Raw genomic sequence first — 21,549 nt, forward strand, 5'->3', positions numbered from 1 at the left:
GCTGACGTTTCATGTGTCAAGAACATAATTAATGTATATTTCCACAACGAAGTAATTCATTAATAAAACTGTACATCCTTTTCATATCGTTGACGTTGTGTGACATATATAGAGGATGAGATTCGTTATAATAATAACAATAATAATAACAACAATAATAATAAGGGGTATGGATAAAGCGACGGTTGTATTCTTCGATTATTTCATATCAATTCGTGATACTCTACGGGCTGCTTCACTTTATTTTATACATTCGTATGAATAGTAGATAAGAGTTGCAAGTGGAAATTGTAAAACAAATTCTGGTGAATATTGAATCGATTTTATGCGAGCTTATAGTTTTATATGAATATACGGTGTTTTTGAAAAGACAAAATCGATCAATCATGTCCGGCAAGACCGAGGGCAAGACTTTGCTTCACCGATGGTTTAAAAAGGAAAACGTCACGCTGTTTTTACTGGTCATCGTCTTGAGCATTGAGGACTCAACAGCTGTGGATAATTTGCGCTTGGTATTTCGATGGAAATTCCTGGAGTACGACTGGCCGGATGAAAATACACGAAATCTTTTTTCTCACTATAAGCGCGAGTCGAATAATCCCCTGGCTATCGCAGTAGCTGGTAACAGACTTTTCATTACCGTACCACGTTGGCAACGAGGTGTAGCCGCGAGTCTGAACTATGTCTACTTGAACGGTAAGAATTGCGATTACGTCGTAGTTAAATTTATTTTGATTACGTTTTCTCTGCGAACCACAATATTGTCTCGTCGATGCAGATACAAGCGAATCTCCGTTGCTGCATCCTTATCCCTCATGGGAAGCCCACCGGTATGGACCATCGGGACTAGTGCCGGAGATAATCTCTCCGTTTCGGGTTTGGGCGGATCGATGCGATCGTCTTTGGGTTATAGATGTAGGCAGGGAGGACATTTATGCCGATTGGGAACTGCAGTCGCCGTCAACTCTGATCGTCTATGATTTAAAATCCGATCAGCTAATTCGCAGGTTTACGATACCGCATAAATTTGATCCCGATTGGGCAGAATTCGGGAATGTCGTCGTCGAAGACGCAAACTGCAATGACAGCTACGCTTATCTCGCTGATCCTGGAACTCCGAAACTGTTAGTTTATTCATGGAGTCTCAACGCTTCTTGGGCCATCCACCATCACTACTTTTATCCCGAACCACAGGTATAATTTTCGTTGTACAACAACGGCGAAAATAGCGGAATACTTCTGAATTTAGTTCGCCGTGATTCATTTAAATTTAAATCTGCATCTCCAGAGTGGTGACTTCGTCTACGACGACACGTACTTTCAATGGTGGGACGGTGTCACGGGGATGGCCCTGGCCCCCGAAAAAGATGGTTTCAGTACTCTTTATTTTCATCCTCTTTGTTCTACGACGCAATTTTCCGTCAACACACGGCTTCTTCGTGATCCCAAGCGCGCAAATCTACCGGGTAGAGTAGTGAATTGTAACTATATTTTATCGTCAAGTGTAAAAGGCGCAGGATACTGATTTGATGTTGCAGAAAATTTTTACGAATTCAAAGTTCTTGGATCCAGAGGACGCAATGGCCAATCGACCTCCAGCTATCTAGATCAAACTACTGGAATACTTTTTCAAGTTCAAACATTTAAAAATTTAGTTTCCTGTTGGAAACCCGGAACTGAGTATAATCAGACGAACTTTGGCATCGTTCACGCTGATAATGTGACGTTGAATTTTCCTACGCACATCACGGTAGGTAGTCCAATATTGTGATGGTTACCGTTATACAATTGGTGATATATTTGTTTATATTTTTCTCATCGCAGATTGACCGTGGCAACATCTGGGTAATTTCAAACCGATTACCGAAATTTTTATTTGCCGAATTAAACTTGGAAGAATATAATTTTCACGTTATCACCGGGTCCGTGCGGGAAGCTATAAAAGAAACCGGTTGCTCCACGGAGAGTTAGGTAACCCAGAATTTGAAAACTGCGCAAATGAGTTATGCTGATCACCACAGAACGTGTTTGCGTTGTTTGTTGTATTGAACAAAATAATATATAGGATCAAAATTTACTGATTTTACTTGCATATCACATCATAGATTGTGCGGGTGCTTGGTTAAAATCCACCTCGGAAACCACTGAAATGTGAGCGAGAAACATTTCGACGAAATCTTCGGCGAAAATACCGAAAACTATAGTCTTTGCATATTTCTAGAGCGAATTCGACGAAAATCAGGGTGAAAAAACACCAAAGGCACATCTTATGGGCGACTGTCACCTATTCAAATATCGAAATAATCAAAGGAGAAGAGACAACGTTAGGTTTCCAGCGTTCGATGGTCATGTTCAAGAAATGCGAAGCCGACGCCCTTTTATTGTGATAAGACTTTTCATTAATACTGAGAGATATTCGTTTTTATTTCTTTGTCGCAATCGTTTTTCGTCAACTTGATAAGACATCTCCTCACTCCAAATGAGTTGAACCCTATCGGCTTCATAAATCACTGTTTATTACGAAGAGATATTCTTATTAAGGGATTATTCTATTTGATTTTATAATTATGCTGATTCATAAACCGACATAATCTTTAGCCGACAAAATTTCAAATCTGCGTCATGAAATGAACGAAATTTTTCAGCTGATTCACCGTTTCTTCAGCGAGCAGACGTTGATAGCATCAGACGAACCAAAGTTCTTATTGATTGTTGATGTGTATTCGCCTTTTGTTGACCCATGCAGGTTCATACTTTCAATGCTTTGCAAGTCAAATTCCACAAGCCAGTTCCTAATACGGCCTCGCCGGAGACACATCATTCACAGAGCTTCGTGACAAAATAGTGCGCTCAAAGGTCTTTATCGGTTGATTTTCTTCAGTAAGTTATTGGGAAAAATTTGAAATTAGAAGACGATCATTTTTATACATTCCCATCCTTAGCGAGTGGAATAAAATAAACCCACCTAATACCTAAAAAAGTACGCGTTATCAATATTGATCTTTCACACAAAAGAGATTAGTTCTTTTCGAGAAATTGAGTTTTTTTTTTTAATTTTTTTCTGAAAATTTAATACATTATTATCGGTGCAAGAAGTCCGAAAAATTTCTTAAGAATAGTTTAATTCTATTAATTTAATACAAGAAGTCGATGATATATAGGTAATATTATATTTAGCATCGTTATCTTAGAATATTGATAGTTTTCCTTAAAAGAGACGAATCGTAGCGCGATCAGCTTGAACTTTACACTGTGACAGCATAAAGTTCACGAAGAACTAATCTTTCTTTCAAAAGTGGATTATAAATGATTATTCTTGAATTCTTACCGTAGAAAAAAATATGAAAACCTACGGGCAGGTCGGGATAAGATTAGCGGTGACGGTGTTCATCGTTATCGCGTTTAATGCACCGCACATCGCTGCGGGAGGAAATCGGTTGCACAATGTTGAAAAGCTCCGAGTTGCGTTTAAATGGAAATTGCTGGAGTACGCCTGGCCAGACGATGGAATGAAACAGCAATTTCCACATTACGTGAAGGAAGACAACATTCCATTAGGAATCGAAGCTGCCGGTGATAGAATCTTCATCACAGTTCCTCGGTGGGCTTCCAACGTCGCAGCGACTTTGAATTACATCTATGTCAACGGCAAGTGTTTTAAAACGATCTCTCAGTTTCTCGCTTCGAAACTTGATCGCTTCGAAATACCACGATAAGATTCATCTCAACATTCTCTCGCTTCCACAGACACGAATGAATCGCCCTTGTTACATCCCTATCCATCATGGGAGGCGCATCGCTACAGAGAAGACAAGATACCGGAAATAGTATCGGTGTTCCGAATCCGGGCGGATCGGTGCGGACGTCTTTGGGTCCCAGATACGGGGATATCGCCATTGCGCGGTAAACCAAAGCGCTACGAAAAAACACCGACCTTGTTAGTCTACAACTTGACCACCGACGAGCTCATTCGCAAATATGAGATACCCGAAAGTCAACGGTTATCTCGTACGAATATCGCCAGTATCGTCGTAGACGACACGTCCTGCGAAGATACCTACGCGTACATCGCGGATCCCTGGGAACCAGCTCTCATCGTCTACTCGTGGAGACGTAATACCTCATGGCGCACTGAACATCACTACTACCGCCCTGACCCGCTGGTATAATTCACATTTCGACTGTGATAACATTTTTGTATCGTTTATAAAACAACGGGTCTTATCCTAATGTTCTAGAACGCGAATTTCAACGTCTCCGGTCTCTTCTTCACCTGGTGGGACGGCGTCATAGGTCTTGCCCTAGCCCCTGAATCAGACGGCTACGGCACTCTTTATTTTCACCCGCTCTCTGGTATCACGGAATTCTCAGTCAGTGCAAAGGTACTTCGGGATCTTGAGAGTGTACCGATGCCGGGTGAGTGAATCGAAACGTTATGAATGAAAAAATTCATAACTAGAAAAATTCTATCAAAATTCCCAGACGTTTTTCGCGAGTTCAAGATCGTCGGCTCGAGAGGACACCTTGGACAAAGCACTAGCAGCTTCGTGGATCCAAAAACTAGAACCCTCATCCAAACTGAAGCGATGAGAAATACCATCTCTTGCTGGAAGCTCGGGACCATTTACAACGTTCATAATTTCGGTATCATTTATCATGACGACGATACCAACAATTTTCCCAGCGATCTGAAGGTCAGCTAACGTCGTAAATTATGAAATTTCCGCAATTCTCACGATTATTCACATCCTATGTTATATCGTTCTATAGGTTGATCAGCAGGGAAATATTTGGGTGATGTCGGACCGGCTCCCTTTTTATATGCAGGACATGCTTGATCCCGATGTCTACAACTTTCATATCCTGACCGGATCTGTTGAGGAGGCTATAAAAGGGACTCCTTGTTCCGAGGAATAGCGAGTCTATTCGTTTGATCCTCCATCACACTCAATGTATAACAGATTTTTCAGAAAGTATGGTGATCTACCCAGATCTTTGGTAAATTACATTTTTTTTTTTTTTGATTAGTCAGGTGGTTTTTTAATTTTCCACACTTCTCAAGATTTCGTTCTTTCAGTTTGTGAAATTGGGATCTTTTTCGTAATTTTTGCGTTGCTGTACTTTTACCGTGACACACACCGCACCACACATACGAACAAATTTGGCAAAAGGTCCTGAAACTTTTCTTAATGTTACATTTATGTATGGTATTGATTATTGATTATATTTCTTGTAAGATTAAAATCTTGTCCGTTCACAGATATTTACCATGAAATTCCTATCACTTGCTTCTGATCTATTTGATCTCTTATCCTATGGCTCTAATCCTTTTGATCGATTGGAGATTACTGAAAAGCGAGACTCAGATGTGTTTTTCTTCAGTTTTATGAAGTGTGCGCTCATTGATGTGGCCTTGAGATATCCAGATAATTAAAGTCAATTCAATCGATTAACAATAAACATTAAATTTCTGGTCTCGAATACTTCATCTCTCTTCCCTGTGACAGCTATTATACATCGATGATATTTTCATGTTTGATTGATTGGCTTTAGATTTAATTTTCTTCGTTTTCGGTATCGATAAATTAGAGGCTGCGCCGAAAATCCTACTCTACGTAGTAACTGATTTCTTCCACACTTATCAGCAGGGCTATTCCATAGTAGAGACTCTCAAGTATTTTCATCCGCATGATCATTTGAATATTACATAATAGCAGGACTCTTTTATCTAACGATATCAGTGTGGATGGGAAAAAGACTTTCTTATCATTTAATTCTTGTAAATACTCATCATTACAGTTATAAAATCAGATAATTTCATTGTAGATTAATCGTACATAATAATAACACGTAGGTCGTTTGTACTTGGCTGGCGTAGATTTGAATTATAAAACGGAATGTTTCTATACACATCCATTTAAGACGATTGAGGATTTATTGATTGTATGAATAGAGTATCTATGTTATCTTGGTATATTGTTTAAGTTTAATGCTCGTGAGCAGTACCTACACAAATGTATGCAGTCATTTCATTTCAATGAACAGCTCGATCATAACTCGCTTATTACATTGTCCCCACTTTGTTCCGATACACGCATTAATTTAGTGTAACGTTCTCGAACTCAAAAATTTATGTCTAGAGTGACACAGATAAGATTATTTAAATTCGAAATTCAGTGTACGTGTGGTAGGTGTACGCGAACGTTGAAGTCGGATCCCGTGCCGTGCTTGATCGCAATTTCGCGCGAAAACTCGCCAGTCGTATCGGATAAATGGTGGAACTTGGACGGTTAGCGATGAAAAGTAATTCATAAATTTTGTCTCATACTTTCCTGTGTATTTCGCATTACAAGATTATCACATTCAGACAGGAAAATGCGAATCTACGCCCTGGTCGGGTTTGCGTTAGTTACGGTGGTCTTCGTTTTGATCGCTTTTATGGCAGTCCAAATGTCCGCTGTGGACGAGAGCAAGCCAAAAAATGTTGATAAGCTTCGAGTAGCGTTCAGATGGAAACTCCTGGAGTATGCCTGGCCAGACAATGAAACACAACAACTTTTCCCGCACTATAAAAAGGACCAAAATATTCCTATGGGAGTCGAAGCTGCCGGTGATAGAATCTTTATCACAGTTCCTCGGTGGGCTTCCAACGTCGCAGCGACTTTGAATTACATCTATGTCAACGGCAAGTGTTTTAAAACGATCTCTCAGTTTCTCGCTTCGAAACTTGATCGTTTCGAAATACCACGATAATATTCATCTCAACATTCTCTCACCTGTACAGATACGAATGAATCGCCCTTGTTACATCCCTATCCATCATGGGAGGCGCATCGCTACGGAGAAGACAAGATACCGGAAACAGTATCGGTGTTCCGAATCCGGGCGGATCGGTGCGGACGTCTTTGGGTCCCAGATACGGGGATATCGCCATTGCGCGGTGATCCAAAGCGCTACGAAAAACCACCGACCTTGATAGTCTACAACTTGACCACCGACGAGATCATTCGCAAATATGAGATACCCGAAAGTCAACGGTTCCCTCGTACGAATATCGCCAGTATCGCCGTAGACGACACGTCCTGCGAAGATACCTACGCGTACATCGCGGATCCCTGGGAGCCAGGTCTCTTCGTCTACTCGTGGAGACGTAATACCTCGTGGCGCACTGAACATCACTACTACAGCCCTGATCCGCTGGTATAATTCACATTTCGACTGTGATAACATTTTTGTATCGTTTATAAAACAACGAGTCTCATCTTGATGTTTAAGAACGCACATTTCAACGTCTCCGGTGTCTCTTTGCAATGGTGGGATGGTCTTATAGGTATGCACCTAGTCCCGGAATCGGATGGCCAAAACGCTCTTTATTTCCATCCGCTCTGTAGTACACATGAGTTCTCAGTTAGTACGAAGGTACTTCAGGATCTCGAGAGTGTACCGATGCCAGGTAATTGGATTCAATCAGAAGAATGAAACAATTCATAACTGTAAAATTCGATGAAATTCCCAGAGCTTTTTCACCAGTTCAACGTCGTCGGCTCGAGAGGATACCTTGGACAAAGTACAAGCAGCTTCTTCGACTCAAAGACTGGTGTTCTTTTCCAAACTGAAGCGATAAAAAATGCCGTCACTTGCTGGAAGCCCGGGACGACTTATGACGTGCAAAACTTCGACGTTATCTATCAAAACGATGTTACCAACAATTTTCCCGGCGATCTCAAGGTTTGCTCGGATCGAAGATTATGAAATATTTCGTCTTTACTGTTTCTATAACGAGTATCCACGACCCACGTAACTTTCATCAACAGGTTGATCCTCAGGGAAACATTTGGGTGATATCGAACCATCTTCCCTTCTACATGGAGGGCCCGCGGCAACTAGATCCCGATGATTACAACTTCCATATTTTAACCGAATCGGCTGAAGAAGTTATAAAGGAGACGATTTGTTCACTGGACAGTTGAAGGATCGTTCCAATCCACCTGGTTCCACTATCCTGAAAAATTCAGCTAATAGCGTGCAACGAACGGGTTGGAAATCACTGTATAGAACGTGGGCGTTCGACTAAGAATGGAATAAAAATTAAATTTTTTGTTCAGAACACATCATCGCCCTTTGTCACGGGGTCTACTCTATTTTCGTGAGCTTTTAAGCATGGTTCCGTCGTCGTAGATTTGATCCTAACTGCAGTCTTCGGCATTGACAATTCGGAGGCTGCGCTGAGAAACCTGCATCTCACTAATGAAGTGCACGACTATTTCATAATCCCAACTCACGAGCATCTTCACCCACCAAGCCATAAATTTTGAATAACAGTGGCGCGCCTTCATTTAAACAAAATACCTTTGAAGCGTGAGAGCTCTTCGTCGATTCAGACCTATTCCAAGCTAAAAGTCAGAGCGGTAAAAGAAAACGGTTTGAACGTAATAATATCTGGTTGAGCCGGATCGTGGCATATAACACATCCTGATTTTTTATAATGCAAAATAATTTCTTGCTCCAGGCTTAATTTCATTCTACATTCGGAACTCTTATAACATTCTGGTCTGGATTGCGGTCCTTTTGTTTCTTCTTTCTATTAGCGCGGAGTTCAATACCTTGTTACCGTTCCAAATTTCATTTAGAATAGCGTCAAGTTGCGAGAACCGTTATATCTCTGTACAGGTGAATGGTGCTACATCAAAGTCCTCTATTGTATGTGCGCCTCGGGTATGGACATGTATATTTGTTGTTAAATATATACATATGTGTGTAAAATACAGAGAAGGTATCGAGGCGCGCTGTATAAAATAGTTTGGAAAGTGAAAGCAATGTCCTCGGTAGTGCGGGGAACAAGGGAAGAAGTCGAGGCGTGCTCGCATCTAACGATATATACCTATACCTATACCTGTAGGTACGCTATGGTACATCGATTTTCACTGTAAATAATTCATTTGGAAGCCTACGCGACGTTTTATGTAAAATTAACGACGATTATAGTCATAGACTTCCAGGCACACTAAAATTGCTCTAATTTTTGCAGCTAGTTAACCGCAACACGAATGACTCAAACTTTTCGACAAATTATACAAAAATAAAAATAATATTTTCAAATACTTTAGATTCCTGTAATCATGAATCTCGATGAAAATGCAATAGCGTAGAGACATCGACCCTCTTCTTAGACACAGTATAAACCGTTTGACCTGGTATCGATATATTGCACTTTGAATTACTCGGAGAATGCGAACAAATCGACATGCCCGTAAGTGAGCGTTTGCGATGAACGCTTGAAAATCCTGATTAAACAAATCAAGCTCAATGCCCAAATTCATGTTCTACAAAGTATCGATTCAGATGCAGATTTATACATGTAAAGATGTTAATCGCGTTGTAATATAAGCTAAGGTACATCGGTGTTAAAAAGTGGAAAGCTGCGGGTCGTTGGCCAGCTCACTGAATATATTTTTTCGTATTCTACGGACAATAATTTCCAGTAATTCAACCTCGGTGATGGTTTACTTATTGTGGTGTCCTTCGATGCGACAGATGGGTGTGCTTGGCGAAAGAAATCGGAAGAACCGTTCGTCGTAAGGTATGGTACGTATGTACATTATACTTACACAACGTTCAGTTCCATTTCAGTTGACATCGCAAACTCAGTGCGGCAACACATCGCGTGTAATAATTCGTTCCTTTCACAAGAAATTTTCATAGTTCTACAGCGCTGATGCTCAAACTTTCGTTATAACAATAAAAGCGATAATTATCCGTCGGTAATTAATTGAATATACCGTTTATTCATAACGTCATCGTTTCCTTGGTTTTTACATCACAGGTACGTCAAAAAATTTACCATCAACAAATCGAGACCGCATTTCGGCTGCCAGTTATTGAACAATTTAGACAAAATAAATTCATTTTCGTAGTTTGATTCAGGAATTTTAACCGGTTGAAACTTTTTTTTGAATAATCATCCCCTGTATGCCGTGTTAGGAATTTCTTCAGAGTGCACGTGAAAGTCAGTTACTCATATTGCATTATAATACCTTGCAATTTGTTCATGTCAGGCACGGTGACGAGTGCTGGTGTGTTTAATTTATAAATTTAATAGGATGCAAGTTTTCACGATGACGTTATTGTTAATTTTTGCCAAAGAGATGTTTAACAATAAATATTCTCTGCAGCTCTGACCTCGCACGATATTGTCAGGGACGGTTGGAGAAAGGCTGGTGAACTGTAACGCGCGTGGTTATAATAAACCGGTTTTTTCTATCTTTTTGTTATCCTTTTTTTTTCTCTATTTGGCGGGATAAATATTTGCAAACTTGAAACAATACATTTCTTGGTTTTTTCGGATTTTCAAAATTTCATATATTGCTCTAAGGTTTGCATTTACAATTGTTGATCGCCATTGTTGAATTTAAATGGTCTTACCACACGTATAATATCATCGAGTTAATTAACAACTGCAACTAGCACACTGCAGGATACGACGTATATCAGCAGTGACGTGACTCGTTTGTGTTTCATTCATACTTTAAATACCGCAGTTTATAAGTAATTGATGCGGGAAAATTTTCACCATCATACATATGCAGTTTATCATATACTATTCAAAGGAAAAGAAAGATCTCTTCATCGTGATTCCTACCGTTAAGCGTATACCCCGGCAATGACTCATGATACTTTAAAATATCAGTTGGATTGATTGGGAATATTTTGCGAATAACAACTTCTTCGAACAGCGTGGAAATTTTCCAATTTATAATATTAGTATATTTATAGTACGTAAAATAAAATAAAAAAATTCACCTGGAACTGGTAATAGGTATTGTTCGTTTAACGGGTAACAAGAATTAACTGTGACGAACTCGACACACATAAGTATACCTGTATACCGTGCAGTGAATCATGAATTCTGCGATCTGAAGAATCATCTTACTAACATTGCTTGCGACCTGTGGATAGATAGCTACTTTATACCTCATTTATTATTTTGAATAGAAATTCGTTTTTTCTTTTACCCACCAACGGATTTGATTATAGAAGTGAGAGGATGAGGTTTGGCGGATGGCTGAGCCGGAATTTTTCGGCGGCGTTGTTGCTGTTTTTTTTTAACGCTGCGATAAAAAGTACGACAGCTATAGATAATTTGCGAGTTGCCTACCAGTGGAAACTCCTTGATTATGCCTGGCCAAGTGATGAAATGCGAAGTAATTTTCCCGCCTATCAACGCGAGGATAATCTTCCCCTTGGACTCGAAGTAGCCGGTGATAAACTCTTCATCACGGTCCCGAGATGGCGACCTGGTGTGGCTTCTACGCTAAATTACATAAAGTTAAACGGTAAGGAATCGTAACGCCGATTGAATATCGATGGGTGTGTGAAAATTTTTTTTAAATCATCTTGTGTTTGTTATCTCGAAGACACGAGCGAATCGCCGTTACTGACACCGTATCCTTCTTGGGAGGCGCATCAGTACGGCAACGGAAGAGTACCGGAAGTTGTCTCAACGTTTAGAATTCGAGCTGACCGTTGCGATCGGCTTTGGGTGCTGGACACCGGCTTAGCAGATATCCTGGGAAAACCGGAACAACAGGCTCCGCCAACACTCGTCGTTTATGATTTGGTTAACGATCAAGTTCTGAGAAAATTCGTCATCCCGGAAACTCAAAGAACGGCGGATTCCCTTTTTGCAAATATTGCCGTAGAGGATGCCGATTGTAAAGACACATTTGCGTACCTTGCCGATTTGGGAGGACCGGGATTAGTAGTTTATTCATGGCAGCGAAATATCTCCTGGCTCGTGAAACATCACTTTTTTCATCCAGATCCACAGGTATTATTTAAAAGTTATTTTTTTGTTTTTTTCTTCTTCTTTGTGAAAATATATATATTGATTTCTCATCATTGATTACTGAAGAGTGGAGAATTCAACGTCTCTGGAATTGCCTTTCAATGGACAGATGGTCTTTTCGGACTGGCTTTGGCTCCTGGTGGGGATGGGTACAGTACTCTATATTTCCATCCACTTTGCAGCACCATGGAATTTTCGGTCAGCACAAAGATCCTTCGGGATCCAGAGCTTGCGCGGTCGTCAGGTGAGTGTAACTTAAGGAGTTTGGCATTTTTTTGCGACGGAAGTAATATACCTCATTCAATCATAGTCCGTGTTGGTTTACTCATTAATTCTACATTTTTGTACAGGTACTTTCCACAATTTCAAAGCACTCGGTTCTAGGGGACCGAACGGTCAGAGTAGCGTGAGTTTCCTTGATCCAGTAACCGGAATATTGTTTTACGCTTTGACAAATTTGAACGCCATCGCATGTTGGAAACCCGGTAGCAGATACAGTATCCTGGATCAAGGAAGAGTTTACATGGACAACGTGACAATGGTGTTCCCCAACGATCTCAAGGTATTATATTTTCATACTAATCATATACTGCTTTAATATTTTCATGCCAATTACTTCGTATAACTTTTTTTCAAATATTTATTCAAATTTCAGATTGATCGGCAGGGAAATATTTGGGTGCTTTCGGATCGTCTGCCGATTTTTATGTACGCGCAATTAGATCCGAATGATTACAATTTCCGTATACTAACAGGATCTGTAAAAGAAGCAGTGAAAGGAACGGTGTGCTCCATGGGATCAATCGGTAGACCAGTTCAGATTCCATCGTCGTCGCCGTCTTCTGTTGATAAAATGCAATCGACAACGCCACAGCTCAGTGTTCGAACTGGTGGAAAAACTGATGCCGCAAGTGGTGAATCGAGGACGCGAATCTCCTCGATTTTAATTGTTCTCCTCTTTGTATTTTCACTGAAGAAATCTATTGAACCGCTCGAATAAAATAGTATTGTCTTAAAGGTTGCCTCAGAGTAATAATCGTGTGGAAATCTCGAATTCAATCTATTCCTGCGATACCGAATGATGGATGTACAGACCGAAAGTATAATTTTAGAAAGTTTAAAACATTATAAGTTTCAATGGTACGATGTACTGACTCATAAAATGATGAACATGAAATGAAATGATGAACAATCACCATTTTAATGTAACCGAGGACGTTGGAGATTGTACAGAACTCTGAAAAGAGGAAAAATCGTTGCATCTATATACATATCCCAAAAATAAACCATTATTTACATAAGTTCTCCATCTTCGCTCGGATATCACCCTACTCGAATTAAGTGAGGCGTAATGAGGCTGAATATACGACGCTGTAAAATCAGAATCCTATAACCAATCCAGGATGCCAAAAAAAAGATGTGGTCATCATAGATGATAGAAATTAGAGCTAAAAAAAAAGTCTGAACAGTCTTGGTTTTAAAGCAAAAAGATAAGTATCGTTTTATTTCACGTATTCTGATAGATCTTGACCATAGAAATACGATTCCGTCGAGTAAGTTAGGCTAAGATATCCGTATTTTAGCAGTGAAGTAATTGGTGGATGGGTACTTGAACAATTTTGTAGATGGATAAATTAATCTTGCGCATTTGCATCTGCAGAGAACTCAATAGTTTTGCGTTTTGCGCTCGGAGAATGGTCAATACTTTTGCGATTGCTCTCGGAGAACCAGCAAAACTTTTGCGTTTTACACTCGGAGAACTCGTGAGGGGCGGAGCTTACAGAAAAACTCGGAAAAGTTTTCCCCTATAAGCTCCGCCCACCGCGAGTACAGCTAGCGCCATGTAGCGGAATGTTGATAAACTAATACTCACAAATTCACAGAGGGTAAATTACCGACGGTCTAATCTGCATAAGGTAAATTACCGACGGTCAAGTTCACATAGGGTAAATGTCCGACGGTCAAGTCTACAGAGAGTAATCGGTCTATTACCATCTGTACATTTTCTGCGTTTTAGTTCACCGAAATTCCGCCACACAGCTCTAGCTGTACTCGAAATGGCGGGAACTTGGAGAAAATGAGCGGGACTTAAAAATGGGGCCGGGTTTCTTGTTCTGATACAAAATCGAATTTTTTGACTAAATTTCAATTTCCAGGACCTACATTCTAGAGCTGAGAATTATTCTTCTTCTTCTGTATCGAGAAATTATTGAATTATTGAATACACAGGCAGGAATATACTTAGTCCTGCAAGGTAGCAGTTGCTCTCTCCATCATACTAGGATCAAATACAAAGGATTAAAGGCATGCACATGATGAGGCACCAGGTCTCGGACCACCTCCTGAAATTTCATGTTCTGCTGATACGAATACCTGCTTTTGGGCAAACTTTCAATTTTTAGGGCCGGTATTCCAGAGCTCTGCATTATCACTTCCGGTTTGAGGAAAAGCATGATTGAATGATTGAATACACAGGCAGGCATGTTGTGCGTCTTGCAAGGAATCAGCTGCTCTTTCTGCATCATAGTGAAATTCGATACAAAGGATTAAAGGCATGCGTATGATGAGACCCGAGGTCTCGGAATACCTCCTCGGGTATCCTGTTCTCCCGATACAAAAATGAATTTTTAGCGAAAATTTTATCTACAGGATCAGGCACCTGATTCCGAAATACCTCCTCGAGTACTCTGTTCTCCTGGTACAAAAAAAAATTTTGAAAGAGATTCTTTACACAGGATTGAATGCATGAACATGATCAGGCGTCCGGTCTGGGAATACCTCCTCGAGTATCCTGTTCTCCTGATACAAATTTCCATTTTTGGGCAAACTTTCAATTTCCAGGGCCGCTATTCTAGAGCTCTACATTACCAATTTGAAAATTCACCATTATCTTCGGTGTTTTTCACCCCGAAATCCCAAGGTATCGCCCCAAAAATTAGCAAAGACTTTGCAAAATGAAGCTCTTACACCGCCGTTCAGTTTTTCATGAAAAAGGTTCACGGAAAATTCCGAGTAATCTCGAAACAGTCAATTGCGGACGTGCAATTCGGTATTCGATCATTGCAGCGTCTCGTACGTAGATCCTGCTTTTCCGAGGCAACGGCAGTATGGCCTCAGCAGCCGAATCGACGTGGTCATCGGGAGCGACGCGATGGTAGCGCGTACATCCTTCGAAAAGAGATAGAAGAAGCTAGCGAGGAGAGAGAGACATGTATTGGGGTAAGGATTAGTAATGGATTGGTACGCGGTTACTACAGCGCCATATATTTGGTTGACAATGAGTCCCGTGTTCAGTTGCGACTGAGCAGTCAGTCGGGGAGTAGTGTTTCGTTTGGTTTACGTATTTTGAAAAAGTGGTGACAATCGGTAGCAGCTACTGAAAGACCCATATCATTGGAAATTTCGTGAATTCCCTAACTCGGAGATTTTTCCATAAGCACTGGTGAGCATAATGTTTTTACCGTGACCATCGTATGTCCGGGTTCCCGATCGGTCAGCAATTTGTTTCAAAGAATTTGAGCCGGTGGTAGTGCGACATAAACGTGGAATTTTGATGGATTTCAAGTAATGATTGGACTATGGTGGGAAAGATTGCGCTCGGACTATAGTCTTTGCACTTTTTCAAGCGTTTTCAGCCAAATTTCGTGCTAGAAACACCAAAGACTATAGTCCCTACACATTTTTCGGGGTGAAAAACACCAAAGACTATAGCGTTTGCTTATTTTTCGAGCGATTCTTCGCGATTTCGGGGTGTGAAAAATGGGCCAAGTAATTCTTCTTCCAAAATTGAACAAGTTATCGCCAATTTATCGATCTGAAAGTTGAAAATCAAGGATATGTCGATGGGATTCATTGCCAGCTCGATCTAATCGACGTCATCATGTTCATTACGCCTTCCAACGTAAAGAAAGCGTCCTGGATTAATTAAAACGAATGAATTACCTTTCGTCTCGAAAAAACGTCAACCCTATATCCTCAGATATCTCACAAGATTCAGAGGAAAAAATCTTCGATCGATCAGTCGTCGTAATATGACAAAGATCCGTAAACTGATCAGAGTTCAATCATTCGATTGATGATGATTAATTAACAAGTGCATTAATTCAGACACAAAGCGATATATGTATAGTAATCGAATGAATTGCAGCCAATCACGAAACATCCGATCGAGGGCGTGTAATTTGGTACATGGTCAACGGAGTACATATGCGTCGCAGGTTTTCCGTCTTGGATTCGACGGCAGTTCGGCTTCGGCGACAGGAGCGACGACATCAGGAGCGACATTAGTAGCAAAGCGGGTTACTCAGAACGACGATGGAGAGAGAGAACGGTGAGCAGAACTTCACATAAAATTGATTGGAATATCACTTAAATCGGTTGTGTAAATGTTCCTATACATATGTATTTTGATGTTCATACAAAAAACAGTCGTTAGAAATACACTAGCCCGGGTTCTGAACAATCCTTTAAAATTCTGAGAGATGACTTTGCAATTGATTTACGCGTTTTATTCTGTTTTCTAAAATTCGGAGATAATCAATTGATCTATCTAACTAATACAAATTAGATATAGCCATTATTCGTGATCAACTTTCTTTGCGAAATTGTTCTGATTGTTTGGGCAAAATTTTTCTGATTTTTCCCTCCATGAAATATTTTTCAAATCGCTCGAGCGTCTGTTTTCCATTGTAGTTTAATTACGCTATTATGAGCTTCGCTGAAGGATGTATTGCAAATGCACTCAATGCAGCTCCCTTCGTAGGGATGATTTTCGATGATTTTTCACTCAATTTCTTTTCTCAATGAGATACGGAATGATTTATTGATCTTTTTCGTGGATACAAATAGAGTATAAATATAAGCGATTGTTATATCGTGATTTGAATTGTACATGTGATATTTTTTTTTTCTTTCTGTTGGATGACCATTGCGTGATGGAACCAAATCAGGACATCAACGAGTCTCTTTGAAGATCGAATACTCTCCAACCTGTTCCGGTAAAGATGGGTCTGCAACACATGAGACGTACAACTCCTTTTTTTTTGCGGAGGTATGTTTCATTTGATTTTAGACTTGGTAAATTCATACACCCCCATAATAAAATTCATCAGACACGCCAATAAGGCAAGACAATAATTTATTGTCATATAACTTGGTACAATTTATTATAATTCGAACGTCTTATACTTGTATACTGATCATAAAATAAGTCATACAATAGGTAAGTCATGTAATCAGTTGACTAATTGTTTATTTGTTATTTATGTTACAGGTCGCAGTTCCTCCAACATCGTTGCCCGGACTCCCCCTGTTCATCGGGGGGAGTCCACCGTCCCCTGGGACAGCGCGGCCTCCCACCGCCCCCGGGGTCCCAGGGGACCCAGTCCCCGAGGACATGTCTTCGGGGATGCGGTATCCCCGCTGGAGGGGATGCCACATCCCGAGGGACATGTCCTCGGGACTGGTCTTCGGGGACGCAAGTTCCCCCAGGGACACGTCCCCGGAGATGCGGTATCCCCGCTGGAGGGGATGCTGTGTCTTTGGGGGCGTGGTCTTGGGGGAATACGCGTCCTCGAAAATCCCGGGAAAAGGAGGCCTCAAGCGGACACTTTGTTTTTCGTTTCTCTAGAGAAATCAAGAAAACGAGTGACCGCTTGGGACCTCCTTTTCCCGGGATTTTCGAGGACGCGTATTCCCCAAGGCCACGCCCCCAAAGACACGGCATCCCCTCCAGCGGGGATACCGCATCTCCGGGGACGTGTCCCTGGGGGAACTTGCGTCCCCGAAGACCAGTCCCGAGGACATGTCCCTCGGGATGTGGCATCCCCTCCAGCGGGGATACCGCATCCCCGGAGACATGTCCTCGGGGACTGGGTCCCCTGGGACCCCGGGGGCGGTGGGAGGCCGCGCTGTCCCAGGGGACGAGTCCCTGGACTCCCCCTGATGAACAGGGGAAGTCCAGGGGGTCATAACTGCGGCGACAGAATATCCGAGTACCTGAAATATACGAAAAGTGCATTAATAATGACGCAATATAAGAATATGTTATTACCACTATGATATTATACGTCAATATATTACTTGAATGTTATATCATATCATCTGTTAATATATTACTGCCAATGTGACGAATTAATATATTACATTGAATATATTATTATAATATACTTTGACTTATATCACACTGATACTTATAATTCATACCTGTAAACTAATCGTGCGATGCCATGTAACTCCTGCCCTTCGTGGTCAGAAGTTGAATGAGTACTGCTGTGAACTAGGCCTCGTGATGACTGATTGAAAGTCTGAAAAAAATGTCATATAAGAAATAAAATAAAATTGTAAGTAAAATTGTAAACCTGAACCTAAGATATGTGAATAAATTTGTTGACGATATAACGGCGAAGACATTTCTAAACCTTTGATAAATTCCCAAATCCTATAGATAGACGAATTATAGTGTTTGAACGCGAGGACCTCTATTCCACACTTGAGAACCTCAGAATGGAATAAGTACTAATATGAGAGTTCATTAACGTGTGATTAATTATACCTAATTGTTCGAAATTTCAACGACAAAGAATATTCTTAGTATAAAGTTACGGCGTCAACTTCCTCCATTCTGTATACAGTGAATTTGGACACTAGATCCAGATTTCCGAGATTGCAGAATATGAATAATCTTTCTCACCTCAAAAAAACGGTAAGCTTATAGCCTTAGGAATTTCTCAAAATTTGAGACGAAATTCAATAATTTTTTTTATGGAGTTTTCTATGCTATTCCTATGTATTTTAATCTCAGGAACCCAAATTTGAAAGTTAAAATGATCTATCTTCAAAATTGACCGGGTTATAGCCAGTTTATCGGTCCAAAATGTGAAAAATCGATGATATCTCGATGAGATTTATTCCTAACTCAATTTAATCGACGTTTTCGTATTCCTCGTGCCGAAATACACAAGAAAAGTGTCCTGCAATTGATTTTAGGAATACTTCACATTTTGACCCGAAAAAACAGTAAGCCTATAGCCTTAGGATTTTCTCAAAATTTGAGACGAAATTCAATAATTTTTTTTATGGAGTTTTATATGCTATACCTATGTATTTTAATCTCAGGAACTCAAATTTGAAAGTTAAAATGATCTATCTTCAAAATTGACCGGGTTATAGCCAGTTTATCGGTCCAAAATGTGAAAAATCGATGATATCTCGATGAGATTTATTCCTAACTCAATTTAATCGACGTTTTCGTATTCCTCGTGCCGAAATACACAAGAAAAGTGTCCTGCAATTGATTTTAGGAATACTTCACATTTTGACCCGAAAAAACAGTAAGCCTATAGCCTTAGGATTTTCTTAAAATTTGAGACGAAATTCAATAATTTTTTTTATGAAGTTTTCTATGCTATTCCTATGTATTGTAATCTCAGAAATCCAAATTTGAAAGTTAAAATGATCTATCTTCAAAATTGATCGAGTTATCGCCAGTTTATCGGTCAAAAATGTGAAAAATCAAAAATATCTTCACCAGAGTTAGCGATCGAAGTAATTACTTCTAAACTGCAGACGTACAAAATATAATTTGCTTCACATGTAAGATTATATTATATGTATAGAGATTAGGTACATTCTAGAATTCAATAAATAAATGAATATATGGCGAACTGAACGAATAAATGAGTGAACACATCAATTTCGAAGCACCGAAATCATACCGAATCATTGATTTACTTAATTAATCCAGTTATTCATTCATTTATTCAATCGATTGAATAGTATAAAAGGCTTCCGCAATACTAATGGATTAATCAACTGTTGAAAATACTATTGTCAATAATTAATTGTTTGATTACTAAAACAATCTGCAATTATAGACGCGACGATTGCTTTACATTAAGAGTACATAGGCATCAATTTATAATTCAATGAATGAATGAATAGTTAATCAACTGAATTAATGAAGGAATGTATAAATGAACACATAAAATCAGAAGCATCGTAATCATGAGAATTAATAATTATCGAGAAATATCTAAGGCTATAGGCTTAGCGTTTTTTCGAGGCAGCAGGCAAAGTCTTATAGAATATCAATTCTAGTACGCTCATTGAAGGCATTCCGACTCCAGAAATGCAAATCAGACAAATCACATCTGATCTTCTTACAAGTCAACGAATACACGATAACAATCATTTCTTACCTTATACGAATTTTTCAGCACAACGTAGGGATGGTAGTTGAAAGTTGAACTGTATCGCGAAGAACTTCGACGCCTGTCAAGTATGAATCTGAAACGCGAAAATATTATGTCAGAAACCAAGTGAAATTGTAAAATTGAACCTCAAATATATAAATAAATTCGTTCATAAAATGGCAATGGAGCATGATTTTAAACCAAAATTCCGATGACAGGTACCTTCCGTAATGTAAGACAAAAAAATTATTAGTATTCAAACTTTTGCAAAACAAAACAAAATCCATCAAAATTCTACGTTCATGTCGCACTACCACCGGCTCGAATTCTTTGAAACAAATTGCTGACCGATCGGGAGCCCGGACATACGATGGACACGGTAAAAATATTATGCTCACCAGTGCTTATGGAAAAATCTCCGAGTTAGGGAATTCACGAAATTTCCAATGATATGGGTCTTTCAGTAGCTGCTACCGATTGTCAAGCACTTTTTCAAAATGTGTAGATCAAACGAAACACTACTCCCCGAGTGACTGCTCAGTCGCAACTGAACACTGGACTCATTGTCAACCAAGTATATGGCGCTGTAGTAACCGCGTACTAATCCATTACTAATCCTTACCCCAATACATATCTCTCTCTCCTCGCTAGCTTCTTTTATCTCTTCTCGAAGGATGTACACGCTACCATCGCGTCGCTCCCGATGACCACGTCGCTTCGGCTGCTGAGGCCATACTGCCGTTGCCTTGGAAAAGGAGGATGTACGTACGAGACGATGCAATGATCGAATACCGAATTGCACGTCCGCAATTGACTGTTTCGAGATTACTCGGAATTTTTCCGTGAACTTTCTTCATGAAAAAATGAACGGCGGCGTGAGAGCTTGATTTTGCAAAGTCTTTGCTAATTTTTGGGGCGATACCTTGGGATTTCGGGGTGAAAAACACCAAAGACTATAGACTTTGCACATTCTACATTGTATCGAAGCATGATTGAATGATTTCATGCACAGACAGGCATATGTATAGTCCTGCAAGAAACCAGTTGCTCTCGCTATCATACTAGCAATAAACATACGAGATTGAATGCATGCACATGATGAGGCACCCGAGGTCTCGGAATACCTCTTCGGGTATCCTATTCTCCTGATACAAAAATAAATTTATAGCGAAAATTTTATCCATAGGATCAGGCACCTGATTCCGAAATACCTCTTACGGTATCCTGTTCTCCTGTTACAAAAAAAAAAAAAAATTCTGAAAGAGATTCCATACACAGCATCGAATGAATGAAATGATCAGGCATCCGGTCTCGAAGTACCTCCTCAGGTTTCATGTTCTCTTGACACAAATACCTACTTTTGGGCAAATTTTCAATTTTTAGGGCTGGAATTCTAGAGCTTTACATTATTACTCTCTGGTTTTATACTCTTTTTGTCGATTGAAGAATAAAAGGTATGGAAATAATCCCAAGTCAATAATTGATATTGTCCGTCATGAATTCATTCGTAAT

The 21,549-nt window shown here is 39.9% G+C and overlaps 4 protein-coding genes across 8 annotated transcripts; 3 read left to right on the forward strand and 1 right to left on the reverse strand.

Annotated features, from left to right (window-relative positions):
- The first annotated feature begins 222 nt into the window (after positions 1-222).
- LOC105683449 (protein yellow-like) lies at positions 223-2,856 on the forward strand. Of its 3 annotated transcripts, XM_048652980.1 has the most exons (7): positions 223-696; positions 779-1,194; positions 1,289-1,466; positions 1,539-1,750; positions 1,825-1,971; positions 2,106-2,151; positions 2,222-2,856. In XM_048652980.1, the coding sequence occupies exons 1-5, from the start codon at positions 387-389 to the stop codon at positions 1,969-1,971; spliced, it is 1,263 nt and encodes a 420-aa protein (XP_048508937.1). In that variant the 5' UTR covers positions 223-386; the 3' UTR covers positions 2,106-2,151; positions 2,222-2,856. The 3 variants fall into 3 exon arrangements, with proteins under 3 accessions (XP_048508937.1, XP_048508936.1, XP_048508938.1); XM_048652979.1 differs by having other exon boundaries at positions 2,106-2,856; XM_048652981.1 differs by lacking the exon at positions 2,106-2,151.
- Positions 2,743-8,109, forward strand: LOC105683447. Its single transcript, XM_012396036.2, has 12 exons — positions 2,743-2,880; positions 3,334-3,648; positions 3,748-4,163; positions 4,239-4,416; positions 4,483-4,694; positions 4,771-4,916; positions 5,986-6,002; positions 6,305-6,685; positions 6,785-7,200; positions 7,276-7,453; positions 7,517-7,728; positions 7,815-8,109. The coding sequence occupies exons 2-12, from the start codon at positions 3,342-3,344 to the stop codon at positions 7,968-7,970; spliced, it is 2,619 nt and encodes an 872-aa protein (XP_012251459.2). The 5' UTR covers positions 2,743-2,880; positions 3,334-3,341; the 3' UTR covers positions 7,971-8,109.
- Positions 8,110-8,262: 153 nt separating this feature from the next.
- Positions 8,263-12,862, forward strand: LOC105683445 (protein yellow). Of its 3 annotated transcripts, none has more exons than XM_048652977.1 (6): positions 8,263-9,585; positions 11,035-11,333; positions 11,415-11,827; positions 11,912-12,089; positions 12,196-12,407; positions 12,501-12,862. In XM_048652977.1, the coding sequence occupies exons 2-6, from the start codon at positions 11,045-11,047 to the stop codon at positions 12,843-12,845; spliced, it is 1,437 nt and encodes a 478-aa protein (XP_048508934.1). In that variant the 5' UTR covers positions 8,263-9,585; positions 11,035-11,044; the 3' UTR covers positions 12,846-12,862. The 3 variants fall into 3 exon arrangements, with proteins under 3 accessions (XP_048508934.1, XP_048508935.1, XP_012251456.2); XM_048652978.1 differs by having other exon boundaries at positions 8,263-9,580; XM_012396033.3 differs by lacking the exon at positions 8,263-9,585 and adding an exon at positions 9,611-9,823.
- Positions 12,863-17,744: 4,882 nt separating this feature from the next.
- On the reverse strand, positions 17,745-21,097 carry LOC125500227. The gene is made up of 5 exons (XM_048652134.1): positions 20,960-21,097; positions 20,660-20,688; positions 20,044-20,131; positions 18,050-18,150; positions 17,745-17,842 (listed from the first exon to the last, which is right to left on the reverse strand). Exons 1-5 carry the CDS (start codon positions 21,095-21,097, stop codon positions 17,812-17,814), a joined length of 387 nt encoding a protein of 128 aa, XP_048508091.1. The 3' UTR covers positions 17,745-17,811.
- Between the last annotated feature and the right edge of the window lie 452 nt (positions 21,098-21,549).

This window comes from Athalia rosae, chromosome 3 (assembly GCF_917208135.1).
Source record: "Athalia rosae chromosome 3, iyAthRosa1.1, whole genome shotgun sequence".
Taxonomy (NCBI): domain Eukaryota; kingdom Metazoa; phylum Arthropoda; class Insecta; order Hymenoptera; family Athaliidae; genus Athalia; species Athalia rosae.

Coding starts and splice junctions, on each gene's coding strand:
- LOC105683447 (XM_012396036.2), top strand. CDS start 3,342: ATGAAAACCTACGGGCAGGTCGGGATAAGATTAGCGGTGACGGTGTTC. Junction 4,164..4,238: donor ACTACCGCCCTGACCCGCTG/GTATAATTCACA, acceptor CTAATGTTCTAG/AACGCGAATTTCAACGTCTC. Junction 7,201..7,275: donor ACTACAGCCCTGATCCGCTG/GTATAATTCACA, acceptor TTGATGTTTAAG/AACGCACATTTCAACGTCTC.
- LOC105683449 (XM_048652979.1), top strand. CDS start 387: ATGTCCGGCAAGACCGAGGGCAAGACTTTGCTTCACCGATGGTTTAAA. Junction 1,467..1,538: donor CAAGCGCGCAAATCTACCGG/GTAGAGTAGTGA, acceptor TTGATGTTGCAG/AAAATTTTTACGAATTCAAA. Junction 1,751..1,824: donor ATTTTCCTACGCACATCACG/GTAGGTAGTCCA, acceptor TTCTCATCGCAG/ATTGACCGTGGCAACATCTG.
- LOC125500227 (XM_048652134.1), bottom strand. CDS start 21,097: ATGATAGCGAGAGCAACTGGTTTCTTGCAGGACTATACATATGCCTGT. Junction 18,151..20,043: donor TGCTGAAAAATTCGTATAAG/GTAAGAAATGAT, acceptor CATTTTTTTCAG/ACTTTCAATCAGTCATCACG. Junction 17,843..18,049: donor ATCGCACGATTAGTTTACAG/GTATGAATTATA, acceptor CGTATATTTCAG/GTACTCGGATATTCTGTCGC.
- LOC105683445 (XM_048652977.1), top strand. CDS start 11,045: ATGAGGTTTGGCGGATGGCTGAGCCGGAATTTTTCGGCGGCGTTGTTG. Junction 11,334..11,414: donor AAATTACATAAAGTTAAACG/GTAAGGAATCGT, acceptor GTTATCTCGAAG/ACACGAGCGAATCGCCGTTA. Junction 11,828..11,911: donor TTTTTCATCCAGATCCACAG/GTATTATTTAAA, acceptor TGATTACTGAAG/AGTGGAGAATTCAACGTCTC.